We start from the raw sequence: 20,235 nt of genomic DNA, 5'->3' as shown, positions 1-20,235 counted from the left end.
CGTTATATATAGGTGTCATTCTCTAATTTTATTTACATGGAGAAATGGTGGCAGAAAGTGAGTTGCTCAAGCAATACAGTTAGTCAGTACTCCTTACACTGTTTCATTGCAGCTGAACTGTATATCCAATTCTGTATATTTGCAGAAAAGCAAAGCCATTCTGCAGGGATCCCCATTTTGGGAGGAGAGCCTATAAGAGTAAGTGGTGCCAGCTAGTGGTTGTTGGGAAAAAGGGGATGTTCTCCCTGATCACATTGGTACCTCCTGGAGTTAGCTGAGAAGATACGTTGAGTTTGGTCATTCAGAAATATTCCTGTTCTGTGGCTGCTTGAGTAAGAAGAAGAATCAAAGAAAGTGAAATCATATAAGCCCTTCTGTGACGTGGCTGCTGATAAATGAGATTCTATTCACTATATGCACTCTTTCATCAGTGGAGTACCTTTTCTCTTTGGGTTGATCAGCCTCTTTTCCTTGTCTTGCTTCCGTATCTCTGAAATCATGTCAGGTTCATTTATGGGATTTGTCACTTTTCCTAAGTAATTCAAACCATTTGGTTTCCCCACAGCTGGAACCTGACACTTGCTATCTTGTGTCTACCAGATTCTAAATGCATGTTTCCTCTCTGGCAGGGCCTGTCTGAAGGCTAGGCATCACAACATTTTCTCTACAATATGAAGCTAATAGTTTTGCAGAGCAGAGATTCATGGGGCCAAGAACTGGAATTTCTGGCTTCCCATTCTATCACTGAGTATCAGTACACTTTGAAAAGTTACTTCTTCCTTTGGTACCATTCCTTTAGCCATAGATGAGGGATAGCCATAATCCCATGAGGATATCAGATATGATTCATAAATCTTTGTGTATCTATTAAGGTAACCCAGAGTCTTTTAAGGGAAGTCTGTAGAGGACTTTGAGTGAGACCACACGGGTTAAGATAGGTAACGCTACTTCATGGAGCTGTGAAACTTGCCCTGCTAGCCACGTCACTGGCACATGTAATGACAAGTGTTGCAAGTGACCCATGGGCTGCACTGTGTGATGGACTGCTCTGCTGTGCACGAATGTATGTGGAGTCCTTGACAAAGGTATGACTTCCAGAAGTGGGCCAGGCAGGTGCCTCCTGGGGATCAGGTACATCCGGAGGGTTGCAGAGCCCTGGTTTAGAATCCTGGGGATGGTACCACTCAAAATCTGGATGTTGTTTTACAGCAAGTAAAGGCAGGCAGCAGTTATATTTCCTGCCAACCACTGGAAAGGAGCAAAATCATAGCAGTGTTTCTCAGCCACAAGGAAGCAAGCAACTAGTCTGTTCAGAGAAAAAAAGGATGAAAAGGGAACACAGAGCAGCTATTCCAGACTGGAATTTGTGGCACAGGGAGAAATTATTTTTAAAACAACCTTACTCCAGTGAAGAGGTACGAGGCATCGGATGAAGTTCCAAATTTCTGTGTGCTGTTGAATATTCTCATACATCAGATCAGATGGCTCCTAACTTTCACTGCCTACCTGCTGAACTGCTCTTGCATAACTTGCACATCTCGTCAGGCTGACATGCCACACTTGTATCTGGCCCACAGCCTTGGAAGAAAATTCTGTTTATTCTGCTGCTAGAAAGTCTGGTAGGTGGGAGGCAGTTCTGCATGGCTCTGCCATTCAGTCAGTTCATTCTCTTGCATGAGAGATCTGGAATTTTAGCATTATTGAAATTTTTTCATGTATATGTTAGAAGCCAAGTTCAGCTGTGGAATAAATATTGTTTCACCTGCTGAGACTGGAGCTGAATTTATCCAGTTTTGTTACAGTGACTTAATATGTAGGAGAGAACACATTTTAAAGACCTGCTGATTTAGTCTTATAATGAAAATGAGGGATTTTCTGATACAGTGGAAAGGAAAACAGATTGATAATCCTTCAGGGTTTTAGTGGGTTTTTATTACCAACTGTAGTAATTGCTGTATTTTACACGATTGTCCTAGAATCTCCTGTTTGTGTCTCTTGAAGCAGCAGGGATACTGCTGGAGACATGCATATTCATATAGTCTATGTTGACAGATACTTCTGGTTAATGCACTGTTCTTCTTTACTTTTAGTTCCAGAAGCACAAGCTGGTCACTACCAGCACATAAAAAGACTTTTTTTCAGTAGCAGGATACTTCTGTACTGAACCTTACTGCTAGCACTAAAATACTCTGAATTTCTCCAAGACCCACATGGAACAAGCATGCCTAAACATTCCTCTGCCAAAATTCACTTACCTTTGTCACTGGTAGCATTGCAAATCCCAGGTTGTTCCTGTCTACAACTTCTGTTCCATTCTGTGACTTCTAGGTCACATTAATGTTCAAAGGTGTATTGGGAACTGAGTCCTAACCGTGATTCTTTGGTTTCCCCATTGAAAAACAGAAAAACCAACAAAAACAAAACCCCACAAACAACAACAAAAAACCCTCACCAAATAGAAAAAAAAAAAAAAGGTCTAATAAAATTGGATGTGGAAATGTTCCCTTACACCCTCAGCCAGGGTTTCAGTACATCTAGCAAGACAAGAGGACAACCAAAGAGTTCACTGTGGTTTGCCCCACTGAACTTTGCAACTGCTACCACTGACATGTGATAAAAACCTCCTGCAAGCTTGTAATATCATGAGGTTTGCTTTTTTTTTTCTTGTACTCAACAGGAAATGAAGTACCACTGACATTTAAAGTTATCCAATCAGCTTTTGTGTCTCTTCTCCTCTACTTCTTTCTTGGTTTATCTGTTCTCTTCCTGTTCAGCTACTCACTTTCATCTGGTTAGCAAGAGCTGAACTGTTGATGGTTCAAGAGGATTGACTGATGAAGGGAATGATATGCATGTGGTATAAATCATCTCTGTCTTTGTGTGGGTTTGTGCAGAAGGCAGATGGAACATGTAACACAAACTTCAAAACTACGAAGACACAGGAGCAAGTTCTACAGGTTTTTGTGGAATTCATTGAGGGCAACACAACTATTCTGGTGAGTTTGAACTCTTCAGGTTAGCTGATCGTGGGCCCAGTGAACTTGCTTCAGGGCCAAGCTTTTTTTGGTACGTGAAACAGGACTTAGACTACCAAGGAAGTAAATGGTTTTGACTTCAGTTTCTCTCAGGACATGGTGGACATGGGAACTTGGTGGGCTGCGAGAAGTAGTTGACTGAGACCAGTTCTGTCAGCTTGTGTCATGAGTTCACCCTAAATGCCTTGTGGTAGCAAACTGTCATTCAGACTGACTTCCCGTGAGCTTCGACCACATGTGTTAATTGCATCAGAGGAATGATGATATCTAAGCAAGGATTGTGTTGACAGGAAAACCTGTGATTTAGGAATTTAGTCTGGGGAGGAAAAAACAAGAGCATAGAGGCAGGAAGTGAGATTCGTGACTGGCTGTGCTCACACGTATGAAATTCATCTCAAAGAGCAATTCCTGTACTGCAATTCATGGGTAGCACAGCAGGCACGTGGTAGATGGCATAACACATCTCTTGTCTTTGAAACTTCAAAGGATACCATAGTGTTTTGCTGCAACGTGGAAGCCATTATGGAAGCAGATTAACCCTCCAGGAGGAGCACGGTAACAGAGGGCACCATTAAAAATGTGCACTAGAGCTTTATACATTAGGCATTGATTCTTTTTATCCTCGCCACTGCCCCCACCATGGTTTGAAGCTCCTTGTCTCTCTGACACAATTTCATTCTCTTTTCACTGTAGAGAACTGAAAGATTTTTAATTGCTTGAAACATTTTTCTCTTTATTAAGAAGGAAAAAACAGATGCAGAAAGCCTCACTGCATCCAAATCAAGGCAGATAAGTATGCTTAGTGTAACACATGCAGCAGAGGAACTGCAGTCTGTTCATTCGCTATGAAAGCTTGCTGAAGTGTATTTTCAGATTGACTTTCAAATTATGAACCTGTTGTTTTGAAGGACCTCTAGCCTAAAATTAATGTGGTCTCTTCATTATATTGACTCTTGCAAATAGAGTATCTTTTTTCAGTCTTCAGTTAAATGTTTATGGGCTGTTTGTTTTTTTTTTTCTCTTCTTCCTCTAGAAAAAATACCTCAAGCGTCTGCAGGAAATTAATGTCATTCTTGAATCCTCAGACTTCTTCAAGCGACATGAGGTGAGCAGTGAGTGTTGTGGAGGTGCATTGCTTCTTCATTTGGTCACTCAGTTGTACTTAAGAATAGCCTGCTGTATGAGTAGAAAGGAACAAAACTAATGTATGTTAACAACACAGATACCACAAAACCTTGATCACAATGATACAGAAGATTAAACTAGTTGAGAAATAGTAAATCCTCACATCTTTATAATATCCCAGCACTTAGAACTCTGGGCCACTGCACAGAGTGGTTTATTAGTACTGGTTTCCTGCGGTTTCTCTAATCTTTGTGTGTTCCAGTGGGGATCTTTACAGGGGAATGGCAGTGTGGAAGTTTGCATTTAGTACAATGGCACTGTTGTAGTTTGACAATGAGGACTGTGTTAGTTCTAATGGATTTACATTGAAATACTGTATAATTCTGCTTTAGATGTTCTCCCTGTGTGCTTTGATGTGCAGAAGGCATCATTAGCATTGAAAGTTCTGCTTGTTACAGCTCTGAGATTAGGCATTTTATTTTACCTTACTGATGTCCTCTTATCTCTGGAGGTATTTTTATTAATCATGGGTCATGGTCTGTTTGAAAATAGCCACTGGCCTTTCTGAATTGCTTAAATTGAGACCTGTTGCTAAGTGAGATTCTATTGTATCCATTTCTCATCTACATGCCCTTTTATACCTTACTGATTGAAATGGTTATGCAAGTGGGGCATGTAAATTGTCAACAATGGATAAGGGCAGCCCAAAAGTCTGTTGGGTGACAGGCTATCTGAGGAGGTCACCTTCTTATCAGGAAGTGTTACGTGATGGGGAAGGGCTGAAGATGTATTTTTAACCTCATCATTTCAATCTGTCTTCCAGGTCGTTGGAAGTTCACTACTTTTTGTACATGATGGCAGTGGGAATGCCAATGTGTGGCTGATTGATTTTGGAAAGACTACCCTTCTCCCTGATGGGCAGACACTGGATCACAGAATCCCCTGGCAAGAAGGCAATAGGGAGGATGGGTACTTGTTGGGGTTGGACAATTTGATTGGCATCTTGGAAAGCATCACTGAAAGATGAGTTAAGAATGGCACAAAACTTGTGGGGCTTCTCTGTAATTTTCTGCTTTATTGAAGTAGAAGGAAACTCAGTTAGAAGGAAACCTTTAACTACAAGCTCCTGAGGTGCAGAGGAAGCTACATCCAGAACTCAGCAGTTAGTGATCAAAATTACTTTGCATCAGCCCTCTATGGACGTAAACAATAACTCCAGATTGGTCTCTGTTGCACCAGATGAACTTGAGACTGGTCCTCAGAGAATGAAGATCTCCATACTTGGGAATCACACCAGCATGAGTCAAGAGGTCTGTGTGGTAAACCAGAATGACTGTGATTTCTGGCAAAATTGGACTCCAGATTACTTTATAGTGAACCAGGGCAAATGCTTGGGGATTTGGGACAGAAAAAAATCTTTTTTCAGGGAAAAAATGGTTTCAGTTTTGAAACCAGATTGGTTTTTTCCTCTCTAATTCCAAGTCTTCTTGCACCTGTGTACGCTATTGGTTGGACCAACAACTTCTGCCGCATTACGTTCGTTACAGAGTGAACAAGGTGGAAATGGGTGAACCTGGAGCAAAGGGAGACAGCAGTTTGTGGTGGCTTGATGTGGCTAACGGCTGTTGACCATTCCTCCTCCTTCCCACCCTAGCCTTGCTTCTATCCAAGAACAGCCTTGGCTTTTTATGTAGCTTCTCAGGAGATTACAAGTACTCTAGGGAGAGAATAGCAGCCTATGGTCTCCAAAACCATTTGACTTTCCAGCTGGGTAGGCTGTTTGAAATGTTAGTAGCTTGGCAAGTTTGGCCTCTTGCAGCTGAACTGCACTTCTGAAAATCACTAATGATCTTTCACACACAGATCAGGGAATTAAGATTTTTTTTCCCAAGGCTTGTTTATAAGGATAAAACCCCTATACACAAGCACACAGATGCACGCACTAGTAATCAGCAACCAATGTGATCTCTAAGATCATGGTTTGACTGTCTCCTAACATATGTGACTTCTTGGCCATGTTCCTGTTCTCAAATACAATGCTGCCACTTAAGTGTATAAACAGGCACAGCAATCAGGATGGTAATGTTTCTGCATTCACAGCATTACACAATGATGAGATCATTCCCAGGTATCCTTCCTCCAAGGTATCAGCTGTTAAATCCAGGCAGTTTGGGTGAAGAAATGTCAATATATTACATCCTCTAGTCCCTGTCTGGAATTGCAGGGCCATCTGTGATTCATCCTTCTTTTACTGTGGTTCAGGCACAGCCACAGAAAATCCACAGTTTTTAGGTTAAGACTGAAGTGTTTTCTTGTAATAGCTTCACATACCTTCTCCTTGGTTTCCTCTAGTCACTTGAACAGTTCTTTAAATACTAGCAGTGTAAATACTATCATTAGTCTCATGTTCACTCACATTCCAGGTTTTAACATCAATAATGCGATGATGCAGTTTTCAAAATGTGGACTAGACTTGCATTGCTAGTCGATGGTTAATCCTCTTTCAGCATCTAAAGCTAGTAATGCACATTGATCAGAAATTGCTGTCTTTTGCTGGTGTCCTGTGCTCCGGAGAGATTCTGAGAACTTTTGGATATATGAAGCTGACTCCATGCTTTGAGAAACTGCTACTTCAATAATAATCAGTATCATGAGCAAAAAAACCCTGTAGAGTTCAGGTTTGGAATTAAATCTATGTGTAACTTTTGTAATTAGAACTGAAGAGCCTAAAATAATTTCTAAAAGGAGTTACTTTGGATAACACACTACTGTACTAAAAGATCAGTCAGATTTAATTACTTTTTCGTCAGCTCTAAAGAAAACAGCAGTATTAAAAACTGAAGCTCAATTGTCATATAAATGTTAGATGGCTTAGAGTAGGTATTCTGTAGGAAGTAATGACATGTGGAAACATTTCATTCTAAACGAGAAGTTGTCTGAAACTGGTAATTATTTTTGCAGTTCACTGCAAATTCAGATGACTTCTGTGGCCTCTCAGAGTCTCTCAGTTTTATATGCATGATGGTATGTTAATGAATTTTCCACTTAAGTGTTTTAGGGGGTTTACACTGTTTTTTTGGTTTTTTTGTTTTTTTTTTAATTGACAGCACAGATGTCATTCCAGATGATGCCTCCTAACTTTTGAACTGCTATGAAATGACAAATGAATCTGTGGTGAATTTCATACAATTTAAAAGTATTTTTCCTTTCCTGAAGCCAACAGATAAGCCACCAGATAACAGTGCTTAAGGAGAATAGCAGGTAAATGGGTCTCACAGGGAGGACTTTAATAACATACCTTTTTATATGAGACTTCAATTGCAAGCAGTCCTACCATAATAAAAAAATTATTAAAGTTAGACATAACACTGTGAAGATATAATTCATTTAGTAGTTTGCCTAATTAATCTTCAGAGTTAAATTTCTTCCTTCTGTTACCACACCTGTGAATCTTTTGCATCAGTGTAACTTATTTTCTAGAGGAGAGATTTAGGTGGTAGAGGTTGGTGCTCAGATGTCAGTTGAGAATTTAAGACAAAGTTTTAGAATGACTGTTGGAAAGGTCTGGGAAAAATGAAAATCTCTGCTATAGCAAACTATGGTCTGGAAACTCATGCTAGATGATATACGTAGTTCTAGTGAGTTAGTTTTGAAATGTCCTCTTTGCCTTGCTGAGGGATCAGAAAGGAAGAAATCACAATGATCTGCTGCTGGTATGGGAAAGAAGAGAAATAGGCAGCTTTTCTAGGTAAACTGCTAAGGGTAGGATTTCCCACTGAGCACAGGAGTTCTAGGGGGGTGAGGCTGTGAGTTCCTAAGCCAACTACCACAGGGTATATTAGACACCTTGTTTCTCATCAGATGGACCAGAGGGCCTGTCTGTGTACACTCGCTAGTGTGTGGAAGCCTTCTTTCACTATGGAGTAAGTTGCCTTCAATAAGCTTTTACCAGAGAGTCAGCATGATGCATTTGCACAGGTACGTAACATTGAAGAGCTGATGCAGGGTAACCAAGGGACTTGTTCACACGCAAGTCCAGGATGTCGTTCATTAGTGCATCTGCTGGGATAGTGCCTCGCTCTGGAGACACTGAGAGTGTGTGTGTTTCCACAGCATGGTAAGATATGCTGGCCCAGAGGCACTTGGGTGCTGAACAGCTGACCTCTGACTTAGGCACCAAGGTCTTTAAACTCACTGGTTAGATGCAGCAATGCTTACTGCTGTAGCTGCTGCATTCCTGTGTGAATCTGAAAGTAGGACTTCTTTCCCTCAACTTGTCATTGACTTGGTTTTTTGGCCATGGACAACTAGGCATCAGTTTTTTTCCCATTTTACAGATGGGAACAGTTCCTACTTACCTCACAGGAATGGTGTGAGTCTGTCCTTCACTGTTCCCTGCAAGATGCTGTGAGATCATTTGGAGGAAGGTGCAATATAGAAAGAAATGCACAAAGAGATACATCAGATAAGTTTGAAGGTGTTGGGTGTTGAGGCCCCACAGGGATGTAAATGTGGCTGAAATTTAACCAAAATGGTAACAATTAAATCCCTCTAAATTTTGTACAGGGGGAGAAATTCACTTAATAGGATCCAGTTCCTATTAAAGGGAAAGATTTCAATGGGAGTTGGACCAAACCCTTAAGTATCTCAGAGGGCTTTTGCTATTTTTTTATTGCTGTTGTTATTTGTTATTCTTAAGGTACTGAGATCAAATGGCCTGTATCATCCACATGCATCAGTTCTGAACACTACAATGCAATGCTGACCATGGTCACTCTTGACATTGACTGTATTGGATGAGTGTTTGTTACTCTGAAGTGTGTATGCTACTAAATAAATGAGACTGAAGAAAAAAAAGCCGCTGTGATTTGGTCACATGGGAATGATGTATTTTCTTCCAGAAATTCCTTAGGGAAGGGACAAAGAACTATTTATTTCAATGTTTCTTTTGCTTTTAGTCTTTAGCATTTGGTATTTCCTAAAGCAAAACCAGTTCTAAGACAACTGGAAGCTAACACTGGAGCTTGATCGCAAACCCCATTGTATGTGTTAACTTTAGAACCTGATTCACACAAAGCTTGTTGGCTTCCTTTGAGGTGAATCTCAGTGAATAGCCTATAGCATACAAAAAAATGTGCATGAAGAGGCACTTGTCAGACTCAGAGCAGTTAGCTGTTCCACTGGGCAGTTTTGTATGGCCACAGGAAGGAACAGTCAACATGCCAGGACCGGCAATGCTTCTCAGCACGAAAGAATGTATTCTTACCTGCGTGCAAAGTGTTCTGTAACAGAGAGGGAAGCAAATACCACCATTAGTGTCTCTTTATTTTGTGTCGCAAATATAGAAGGATACACTTGTCCAACTTTATATTGCATAGAAGCAGGCTTGTCATCTGCTTATGTACAGTAGTCACCCAGAAAGGTAAGTTGGCAAGAAGTGCTGCCATGATCAGAGGTAATGACAAATCAAAACAAATTCAGATAATGTGATGGAGAGATATTAGACATGATATCACTAAGGTCTCTTCATCAGACTGAGAAGGGTGGACAGCCAGGAGGAGAGAGCACAGCTATGCCTCACAGAGCTCTGCTGCTCAAGAGTCTAAGAAAGTCTGATCCCTGGCTGACCCAGCTGTGGAGGCGCAAGTACATTGCTGAAAACCATATTTGCAGCAGCAGTGTTTTCTTCTCTTTTGGGTAAGTAGGGGGAGTGTACTGGAGGTGGAATAAGTTACACTTGCAAAAGCTCTTAACTATTTTATTAGTCCTGGAAAGCTTTCTTAGTGCACACATGCCCATTGGCAAATCTGTTGAGAAATTAGCTCAGGAAAAGAGTTGATATGAGGGGAACACCTTAAATGTGTGCAATTAAAAATTCTTTTTCTTTCAAGGGAAAAATGAAGATGCAAAGCGCTTAAATTGAGATTAAAAATAACAAATCAGAAGCAGGAATATCAACAAATGTGAGAAGAAAGCAGAGAAAGACAAAATAACATTTGCATTATTTTAAGTCCCTTCTTTAAAATGTAAGTATGAGGTTGTATGAAGCAACATAAAGTACTAATGCTGAACCCAGAAGAAAAAACAACTCTATACACTCAAATACAAAACCAATTTGCTAACATGTTAAAAGACACCTCTCAGGAAGAGCAATTTATAATAATCCTATAATGGCTGATTCTGCAGTGGGAAGTGTTGGAAGACTTCACATGCATAACAGGACTGAATTAATCCCACGTTTCCAGCTCATGTCATTCCTCTAGGAATCAAAATTGTGTTTCAGCTTTCAGTTGCCAAAGTAATTTAATTTTGACACTATGGGGTTCTCTCATTGATTATCACTATAAGTGTCTCCTTAAAAATGGTTTCAAGCAAGTTATATTTTGAAATGGTTGCAATTGAGCACTATGAAATCTCTGATTGTATGAAGTAAGTTTCAGAATTTAAGGACTGAAGGTTATGGTGTGTGGCATTGTTATTTTTCTTTTGAGATAATATGGTTTGGACAGCATGTAGCATTCAGCATCACAACAGGGGCAATTTCAGCATTATTTCCTCCAAGATACTAATTAAAAATTCCTTATCTGTGAGGGTTTTTAAAAAGCAGCTAAAAAAAAACCTGTTACAGGTCAAAGATTCATGGCAACTATGCTGACAGAAGATTGTTCCATTTGAGAGAGTGAAAAGCTTGTACAAAATTTAGGTTGTTAGTGCAGATGCTTTTAAAATTCCCAGCTCTTTCTTTTAGTGCCCATTTGGTATCTGCAGCTCCACATTCTGTCTTGTTAGAAGAGACTGCATCTGCCTTAGGACAGCTCTGAGCTACATGCTGTTGCAAACCATCAGAGGATGTCTAGGAAATAATCAATACATCCTCACTCAGCTCTTACTGTTGCTCTTCAACACCCCACTCCTGAGCACTCTTAGACATAAGATCCTAGTCAGGATAGAGTTCTATTGTGCCTCAGTGCAGCTTTGTCTATGTGCTTCCTGTACTACCTTGATGCAGCTATGCAGTAAAAACAGGTATTTTTCCAAAGTGCTGGACTTGCATTCTGTTTATAAAGTGAAGCACAGCTGCAGTCAGGACTGCCTGTGGCACTGGTAATAGAACTGTGCTCTTCTCTCACTTCACTTTTCAATGGCTTACGTAGATTTATCCCTATCAGCCTTTCTAAATTTGTGAATTACATTGAGGCAAGTGCTGTGTATGGGGAAGACAGTGGTAGTTCAAGGTGGGTAACCGTATGGAGAGCAAGTATTCTACCTGCTTCTCACTGCAATCTTAGGGTGTTGTATAGTCATTTTATGAAGCAGCAGGCACAAGACAGTTCTCTGTATTTTTAATGTAAAAAGTCTGTGGGAAGAGAAAGTGGTATAGTTAACTTCTCATGGCTTCTGAACAAGTGTCCTCTCTTGCCACCAGTTTCCAACCCATGCTGATGGGTAAGGAGAAAACAAAGTCATTATGGGCCTGCAAAAACATGGTCATGACCACCAGTGCTCTGCTCAGGACAGAGCCTGCTATACCCATGGGTTGAAAAGTGAGGTGGCATCATGTCCACTGCAGTTGAGCCAGGCTCACTGCGCTCTGCTGTGGTCTTATCACATATTCAGGGAGAAGGCAGCTGACCTGCTGACACCACGTCATAACTGTTGGAGAGTTTGATAGGTCACCTTTGGGGGAAAAAAGTACTAATGCATGAACCGTGAGACTAATATAATCTGAAAGGTAAGGATAAACTGATGAAATTCCGATTAACTAAGAGCAACTATTGATTTTTGACTAGAATATTCCAGAGATGACCATTCTGAAACATGACCACAAATGTTGGGCTCTGCAAGAGGAAAGAATGATAATATTTCTTGCTAAATGGGCTCTTCTGCCTCATCTAACTGGGCTGTAGCAACTCCTGGATGTAAGATAGGACAGGTGACAAGCTAAATGTGAGAGAAACCAGAGAGCTAAAGCAAAGGTGAAAGAGAAGGAAGGTCAGGAGGCAAGGTCAACCATCTCCCTTGGTTACTAAGCCCCTCACAGTGCTCACACTACTACTGGAATTTGTCTCACACAGAGACAACCCTGTCTTTTGACCATCTGTCATTTTACAACATGGATTTGGAATTATTTCCATAACATACAGGCCATTGCTGAAAGGTGGTCATTTGTGTCTGGAAGTCACAGAAGGGTTGGTCCTCCAGAGATCATCTAGTCCAACTCCCCCCTGCTAAAGTAGCTTCACCTTGAGCAGGTTGCACAGGATCACATCCAAATTGCTTTTGAGTGTCTCTGGAGAAGGAGACTCTGCAGCTTCTCTGGGCAACTTGTTCCAGTTTTCTGTCACCCTCAAAGTAAGCAAGGTTTTTTCTCATATTCAGATGGAATGTTCTCTGTTTCAGTTTGTGCCTGGTGCCCTTTGTCCTTTTGCTGGGTACCACTGGAATGACTTTGGTCCAGTCCTCTTGACACCTGCTCTTAAGATATTTATATGCACTGAAATGACATTATATAAAACTATTAATTCTAAAGTCAAAGTCCTAAAACTATAGGAAGTGTGGAACAGATACAAAGTAAGATAATGAAGCATAAACCTGTGCCGAGGATGCATTTCACTGAGGACTGATTCACACTCTTCACTCTGTGCTTTTCTTTACCACAGCTCAGTAGTGTCCATCCCTAAATGATGTAAAGGACAGGAAGTCTGTGTGGTCAAAGTAAACCTTCTCCTATTAGCCCGTATCTTCAGACTGTACATGCAGATGAGCACTAAGCTTAAAGCATGCACCAGAGACCCTCTTGCCCCAGAAAGAAACCAGAGTAGTCTACAATTGACATCTCACCTCCCAACTTGATTACACACAAAGGTAATGGAATTTGCCACTGTAGGTTGGCAGTGTGATATTCAGGAGTGGTACAAAGACAGAATGCTTCAAAGACTGTTCAGACTTAATCCAAACTGCCTTTTCTGTCTCCTTATTTTGGAGGCTTTAACCAGTAAACATCAGTTTAGATCCTAAGCAACCAAAGAAAGCCTTAGAAATGAGCTGTCTTCAAAACAAACAACTATCTTTACCGGCAAGTCTGTGTGCTGTGCTTGCAAGGCAAGGAAAAATTACGACCTGCTCAGCTGTGTGAAGCCAAGTCATGGTTTTAGCTTTCTCAAATGGTCGAGCTACTCTGCCTTCCAGTATAAAGAGTACCCCAAGTAGTGTTTGCATTAAGTTTCCCTTTACTCTGTCCTTCCTTTGCATGACTTTCTTTCTACCTCAGAGACATAGGTATTAAAACCAAGGACTCCAGTACACCAAATGCTAGACAGTCACCTAAGAACCTCATCTTAATGCTTACCAACATAGCACAGGGAATTAATCCTGAATATCAAAGTTCTTATAAAAATTAAGTTAATCTCAAATAAAGTCCATTAGAAGATAAAGACAGTCCATTTCTTATCACGCCATGCAGCTCTCCCTTTCTTGAAAAACCACCTGCCCCTTCAATGGCAGGAGCTGTGAGGAGAGCTACACTGTGAGGTAAGCAGCACATTTCCTCCACTATTCAAAGGGATGCTATCAGCTCCACCAACTACTGCTTTATTAATGGTAAATTTGTTTTCCTCTTCATTGCTTGTTTTCAAAGTACATGCTCAGAGGAGTCTGATTATTTTTTTTTTCCATCCTTCCTACTGTTTCCTACTGCTTCCAATTTGAGCAATAGCTTTCACAAGGTCTACTAATAAAACAGATGAAAATGTGGTTGCTATATTTTTTTACTTCCCATATACTACATGAGAATTAGTAATTCATCAGGACTGTAAAAAGGTCTCAGGAATGTAACAGCCTTTGCAATTTGGTTGCTGCTGGCACAGCACACGTTTTTGGATTCTTCAGTCAGAAAGAAACACAACCTGTGTTGGTCATTATTTCCATCCAAATGCTGCAGCTGGATGGTAGATCCATTTCTTTTCACCTGAGCATATTGAGGAGTCCATTCCTTAGGTATTCGGAGAAGTAATGCCATTGTTCTCCACCTCTAAGCGGGAACACATTTGAAGGACAGAGATAGAAATGCAATTGCCTTTAACAATCTTGGGGTCCAGCAGGTAGATGGAGGAGGCAGAACATTGCTGAGGTTGAAACTTCACCCGTCTGAAGGAGTTAAAATGGAGGAAGTAAGTGAAATAGGAAGCAGTCCTTCCAGACACACACATTCCCTGATCTTGGGAAAAAACATTTCTACTATACTGGAGTAACACTCAGGTCATCTGACAAAGACAGACCAGAGTCCCTCTCTCTAGATGTTTTTTCTGTTTTGTAAAAAGAGTTTTCATCTCTGTGCAGACTGGAGCTTCTTAGCACAGCTGCTCTGACCTCAGCTAAAGCTAATGGCTGGTGCTCAGCACTGTAGCACAGGTCATCGTAAGCATAATTTGCTTTGCCACAGGGGAAAGTCTGGAGTTTCACCAGTTCTATCCCACTGATATCCAGGTGAGGGCAGTTGCTTCGACTTGGAGATGCTGGAGATGCCCGAGAGCTAGGAGAACTGCAATTCCCATCAAAGCCTGAATCTTCCCGCTCCGGATTTGCTTTGAGCTTGGAGCTGGGGCTGAAGTGACAGATATTCTCTAGCACCCATGATCCATAGGTTGGGTTCCAAAGATTTTTCGTTTTGTTTTTAAGTCTGTGGGTTGCTGGATTGCTGAGGTCCAGCTTCTGGTTTGAGGTCTGCTGGAACCACGACCCGCTGTTGAAATCACTGAGACATGGCAGGCTGGGTCCTCGGGCAGTCCGGTTGCTCAGGTTCTCCACCAGTAGCTCTTGTGGGCATTGTACAAGTCTGTGCCCAGCATGGTGAGATTCCATTGTTTTAGGTGTTGTCTGAGGTGTGAGAGAAGGGCTTACCAGCAGTGGCACTATCCCACTGGAAATGTTTGGGTGGATGACCATACTCCCTTCATCCTCTGGTGTGGGGCTACACTCCATGGGCAGCTCAGTGTTGATCACATCAGGGTCCTTAAAAGCGGAGACAAGAATCAGTTACACCTCCAGGGTGATTGTCACATCTGCACTTTAAAAGAAATAGCTATGAGATCGAAAAAGGTTTTGGCAGAGACTGCCATCAGGTTTGGGCAATATTCCTGCACAATATACAAGGTGCTGTGTTCCACCTGGATATCACGTGAGTTAAGAGTTGCAAAAATGCCTTCTTGTCTACATGCCTCCTTTGAGCAGAGGCTGTGCTTTATTGAAATCTGTGGTTAATCTGAGGGTCACTAGTATAAAATTTCTCCTTTGGGAAGTTGGATCCAGATCTGTAGGATTAAAATGCTACTAAATGGTGAACTCAGCAAGGCATTTCACTCCCCCTCTCCACTCAATAACCATTCAGCTGTGGTTTTCAAGCAACATCATAGAATCAACAGGGTTGAAAAGGACCTCTGAGATCATTAAGTCCAACCCTTGATCCACTACCACCACAGTTACCAGACTATGGCACTAAGTGCCTCATCCAGTCTCTTCTTAAATACCTCCAGGGATGGAGAATCCACCACTTCCCTGGGCAGCCCATTGCAATGCCAGATCACCCTCTCTGTAAAGAATTTCTTCCTAATATCTAACCTAAACCTCCCTTGGTAGAGCTTAAGGCCATGCCCTCTTGTCTTACTGATAGTTGCCTGGGAGAAGAGACCGACCCCACCTGGCTACAACCTCCTTTCAGGTAGTTGTAGAGAGTGATGAGGTCTCCCCTGAGCCTTCTCTTCTCCAGGTTAAAAAACCCCAACTCCCTCAGCCTCTCCTCATAGAGCTTGTGTTCAATGTCTTTGGATAGTGGGCATTCCATGGATTATCATCCTCCTAGATACCAAAGAGCAATACCTGTGTGCAATATTTGATTCTTTCCAGAATGGTAGAGAAGTTTGGCCGATACTCTGGGCTGTGCTGCCAGCACTGCGTCATGATCCGGTACCTTTAAGTAAGTAAAGTAAAAAAAAAAGTATTGATCAAGAAGGAAAATTTTGAAAAAAGTGTTTCAGTATGAAGTGATCACGGGTGCAAGGAACAGCACTTGGTACGTGGGCGAAAGGAGGAGAACAAAGGTGGATATGTCATCCCTGGATCCTGTCTCATTAGGGAACTACTACTTAAAGGAAATCCTATAGTGCTCTTAGCTGTATATAAGAGGCAATAGCTCAAGAGGCGTTTAGTAATACCCACCTGATACTGAGGGCAATCACCAATCCCTGACTAGAGGTGTCTTTGTCTACATGTTTGACACCTGCTTTACCTTGGCTTGTAAGAGTAAGGAAATACTTACACTGGTCCTGGACAGTTTTTGGGTGGATCCATTCTTCCTCCACTGGTGACAAATTCCAGCACTTCCTGATTGGTTTTGCAAGGGTAGGGCATGTAGCCTAGAGAGAAAATCTCCCAAAGCAGCACACCAAAGGACCTGCATCAGAAACCAGCCAACAATACCAATTAGGTTTCATTGGTGCTCCACAAACCTAGTGTGAAGCTGTGTAGGTAACACCACAGCAGCAAACTTTCAAAGGTGCAGTCCAACCATAGTAATGTACAATTAGTGTGATTATGAGTCAACTTTTGCATGAAAAAACTACAATCAATCAAAACCTTTGCCCAAGCTCCAAGAGTGTGAGGATATAGAACCCCAGGTTTTCCTTTGTTTGAGGTCCCTCTTTGGAGGCACCAGCTCAAGCTGTTATTTTGTTTTTGCACCATAATTAAGTTGTTTTAAGGATCCAGACATCTGACACTCTGCTATGGGAAACCTGGGGCTGAGTTTGTGAGGAAACCTGTGTGAGTGTGGTGAGTGTAGCTGCCAAGGAGCCTCTATGGAGCGAGTGGTGCAAGTGTGACTGCCAGCCTGGCTCCTGGATGGTCAGACAGGGAAATTTCCTTGACATTTGGATCGGTGTTTGGGAACAAGGTGCTCAAGAATAAAATCAAGTAAGAGACATCCAGTGAAACTGGAAGGCAGCAGCATTTATTTTTTTGTTCTGATTAGGTTGTTCTGCTTTTTTACATGCATGGGTTAAATAGGCAGTGCCACTGGAAATTGTGTATGTCCAGACACAAGGAAGTCAAGAGGATTCTATTAGAACTTCAGCAGGGGCAGAATTTTAGGAGTCACTATTTGTTGCAAAGGTCAAAATGATTTCCAGTACATGCATGTACTTATAATAGCCTATTACAGGAACTGTGGCACTTTCCTTCAAAATACTTAGTGCTGGCTGCTCACAGTTAGGCGCTGATAAGCAGTCCTGTGTCTTCCGGCACCACTAACTTCAGGAAACTGGGTCAGTGTGGCATTTAAGGGAATGTCCCAGTACAGTATATTGAAGAATCTACTGTACAGAGAAAGAGGCACTCTTAAACAACTGGAAAGCTTCCATTATCCAGCAATGTGCATGAATGTACTACTGTTGAGGGGGTGCTTATTTTAGAGAAAACTCAAATTACATGAGAAATCAAGATATAAATATTTTTTCCTCAGCAACCAACAAGGATTTCTGATTAAATCTGCTGTCATTCTCTATGCAGCACAAAACAATATACAAAAGAGTAATCCTGGGTGGTATAGAGCATCACTTAAGAGGTATTTAAACGGGTCTTGTCACTGAAGGAAATTGAGTGGCAAATACTGAGGGCTGAGGAAAATGGCTGATGGTATTTCTCTGGATTTTTAACTGAGATTTCTAGAGAATCTAATCTGCTTTCACTTCTCACTTCTTGATTAGCTTCATATGATACTACATTTATGCATGGGAAGCTTTTGTTACCTTCATTTACATTAGACTTCTTAATTCTTTTTAATTCTTTAGCCATGCTTCTACTGAATGCAGTAGAAGGGAAGACTTCTCATATTTTTCTAGGACATTCTGACATTTTTTAAGGTTCCTGTTGAGCAGACAATTTTTTTCTTGAGCAGTACCTTTTTTGATGCTGATCAGTGAGTAGCAGAAGTGATTAAAAGACATTTATTACCAGGTATCAGTCTTGGAGGTGAAAATACCCTCTAGAAAAGCTTCTGGTGGCATCCACTTTACAGGAAGCATAGCTCTTCCTCCCTTGCGATAGTAACTTGCTCTGGAAAATATAAAATGCACAGAGAATGTCACACAGCGTGAAAGGGCTTTCATATATAAAAGATCTTATCACCACAGTAACAGCAGCTGGGGATTGCATACGGCAAGGGGGGCCAAGTGAGAAAGAGGAAAAGTCATCAACACAAATAGTGCGTTGAGGTGGTATTTTGTGTCCTCTCTGCAACTGAGATGGAAACTGAGGATGTTTAGGTACACAGCTGAAGACATCAAACTTGGCAGGGTGTTGATGCAGCAAGTCTTCTTGACATAATAAACTGAGAATTATGGTTGTTGTGGGGCATTTTAAATTAAGATTGTTTATGATCAATTATCTAATAAATTTGCCTATGCTTGGTTTAGTGTCCACATGTGTTTGCATTTTCCTGGGGCCAAAGTTGAAGTGGATCAGCTTGTAAGCATAGATGTGTTAATTTACAGTCCGTTAACACTGGTTAGTTAACTGGTCATCAAAGTCAGACATATGAGTGGTTCCACTGATTTACCACGAGACAGTTCAGATTGGTCAAAATGATACAAATTATGGAGTTATTCCCAGGACTCAAATCACCTTCCACTTACCTGTAAATATCCCTGGCCATCCCGAAGTCACCAATTTTGGCTATTCGTCCTGCCCCAGTACAGGTCAAAAGGCAATTCCTTGCAGCTATATCTCTTAAAAATAAATAAATAAATAAACAAATAAAATCTAATACTAAACTCTGAGGTAGCTAAAGGAATAAAGAAAGAATATTAGACTAGACCCTGTCCTGCAAGTCTCAGTTGAGCCATCTTTACACAAATGAGAAGAGCCTTGTTAAAAAAAGAAATAATTCCAGCTATATTATAGTTATCATTTACCACAATTCTTGAACTGCATTTGAGTTATGTTTTCTACTCAGTGTTTTCCAAACACTCCTTACTCCCATCTTTTTTCACTAAGGCAGCGAAGAACATGAGTGTTAGAAGAGGGAAGATATTCCCATGGAATCAAGCAAAACTCCATATGTGAGCTGCTGTTTGATGGGTGCAGGTTTAGCTTGCGAGAAATGGCAGTGATGCCTTCCTGGCCAAGGCTGAAGGATTTGTGTTCATTTTAAATATGCATTCTGAAAAGAAACTCATTAAAAATCATAGCACTGTGGGGGTCCTGTTGACTGCCAAGAAAAATGAGCTCCTTGAACAACTCACATGTTTCTTCCCATTGCCAGCCATGAAAAATCCTTCAGGATTTGGAAGTCAGGCTCACTTTTCTCTTCCATTATCAGCTGTGACTCCTAGATGACAATACTTGCCCTTAGTGACCTCTCTGCAACCCCACTACATTACTTTTTGCTCCTAGGATACCTGATACCTATAGTGATAACCTTCACTTCCCAACCCACCCTAAGCAATACTGACACCACGAAAAATACTAATACAGAACCTGAATGAAATTCCTTCTATACTGATTGTTGGTAAAACCAAATTAATCCATTCCCAGGTTGCTTATTCTAGAGATCTAACAGTTCAAAAACTGACCCAAAGGGGTTTTATTTAAAATGCTGTTAAAGGATATTACTATACTAAAGGATATATTTTTAAGATGCTGTTAAAAGAATATTAGTATTACTGTAAGGATTTTAATCAAATAATACCATAGCAATTAACTCAGAAGTTTCCAGTTAAAATACTGATCTTCCCTTGTAATTGTTAAGAGCCAAAACTTCTTGCACATTCTTACTGCTCTTTTGTAGTGACAGGAAATTCTAACACTTTTTCACAGGAACTTCTTTCTTGTTCCAGTGTAAAGTAGTCTGAAAACTGCTTCATGTGATCTAATCATGAAGCCATAACATATTATCATCCCTCAACCTCATGGCTTTTTGCTCTGATTGCTGCTTGCCACTTGTTTCCCTAAGTTTCTCCAGTCTCTACCCACTCTAGCCTATTTCTGTCACTTTGCTGTGTGCAGTGTCATGCATATGTACACG

General features: G+C 41.1%; 2 protein-coding genes across 4 annotated transcripts in view; one reads left to right on the top strand and one right to left on the bottom strand.

Moving 5' to 3' along the window:
- ITPKA (inositol-trisphosphate 3-kinase A) overlaps positions 1-9,040 on the top strand; it is a 41,727-nt gene extending 32,687 nt beyond the window's left edge. For both annotated transcript variants that reach the window (XM_050335531.1, XM_050335530.1), the window contains 3 exons: positions 2,895-2,996; positions 4,069-4,140; positions 4,984-9,040. In XM_050335531.1, coding sequence (XP_050191488.1) covers positions 2,895-2,996; positions 4,069-4,140; positions 4,984-5,187 — 378 coding nt within the window. In that variant the 3' untranslated portion in view covers positions 5,188-9,040. The remainder of the gene's footprint in view (positions 1-2,894; positions 2,997-4,068; positions 4,141-4,983) is intronic.
- A 195-nt stretch (positions 9,041-9,235) lies between these two features.
- LTK (leukocyte receptor tyrosine kinase) overlaps positions 9,236-20,235 on the bottom strand; it is a 97,877-nt gene continuing 86,877 nt past the window's right edge. For both annotated transcript variants that reach the window (XM_050335529.1, XM_050335528.1), the window contains 5 exons: positions 18,845-18,937; positions 18,165-18,266; positions 16,474-16,608; positions 16,035-16,125; positions 9,236-15,170 (listed from right to left, as the gene is read on the bottom strand). In XM_050335529.1, coding sequence (XP_050191486.1) covers positions 14,397-15,170; positions 16,035-16,125; positions 16,474-16,608; positions 18,165-18,266; positions 18,845-18,937 — 1,195 coding nt within the window. In that variant the 3' untranslated portion in view covers positions 9,236-14,396. The remainder of the gene's footprint in view (positions 15,171-16,034; positions 16,126-16,473; positions 16,609-18,164; positions 18,267-18,844; positions 18,938-20,235) is intronic.

The sequence above is a fragment of the Myiozetetes cayanensis genome, unplaced genomic scaffold (assembly GCF_022539395.1).
Source record: "Myiozetetes cayanensis isolate MyiCay16 unplaced genomic scaffold, myiCay2020 scf6-25, whole genome shotgun sequence".
Classification (NCBI taxonomy): domain Eukaryota; kingdom Metazoa; phylum Chordata; class Aves; order Passeriformes; family Tyrannidae; genus Myiozetetes; species Myiozetetes cayanensis.
This window is presented reverse-complemented; position numbering and strand designations above follow the sequence as displayed.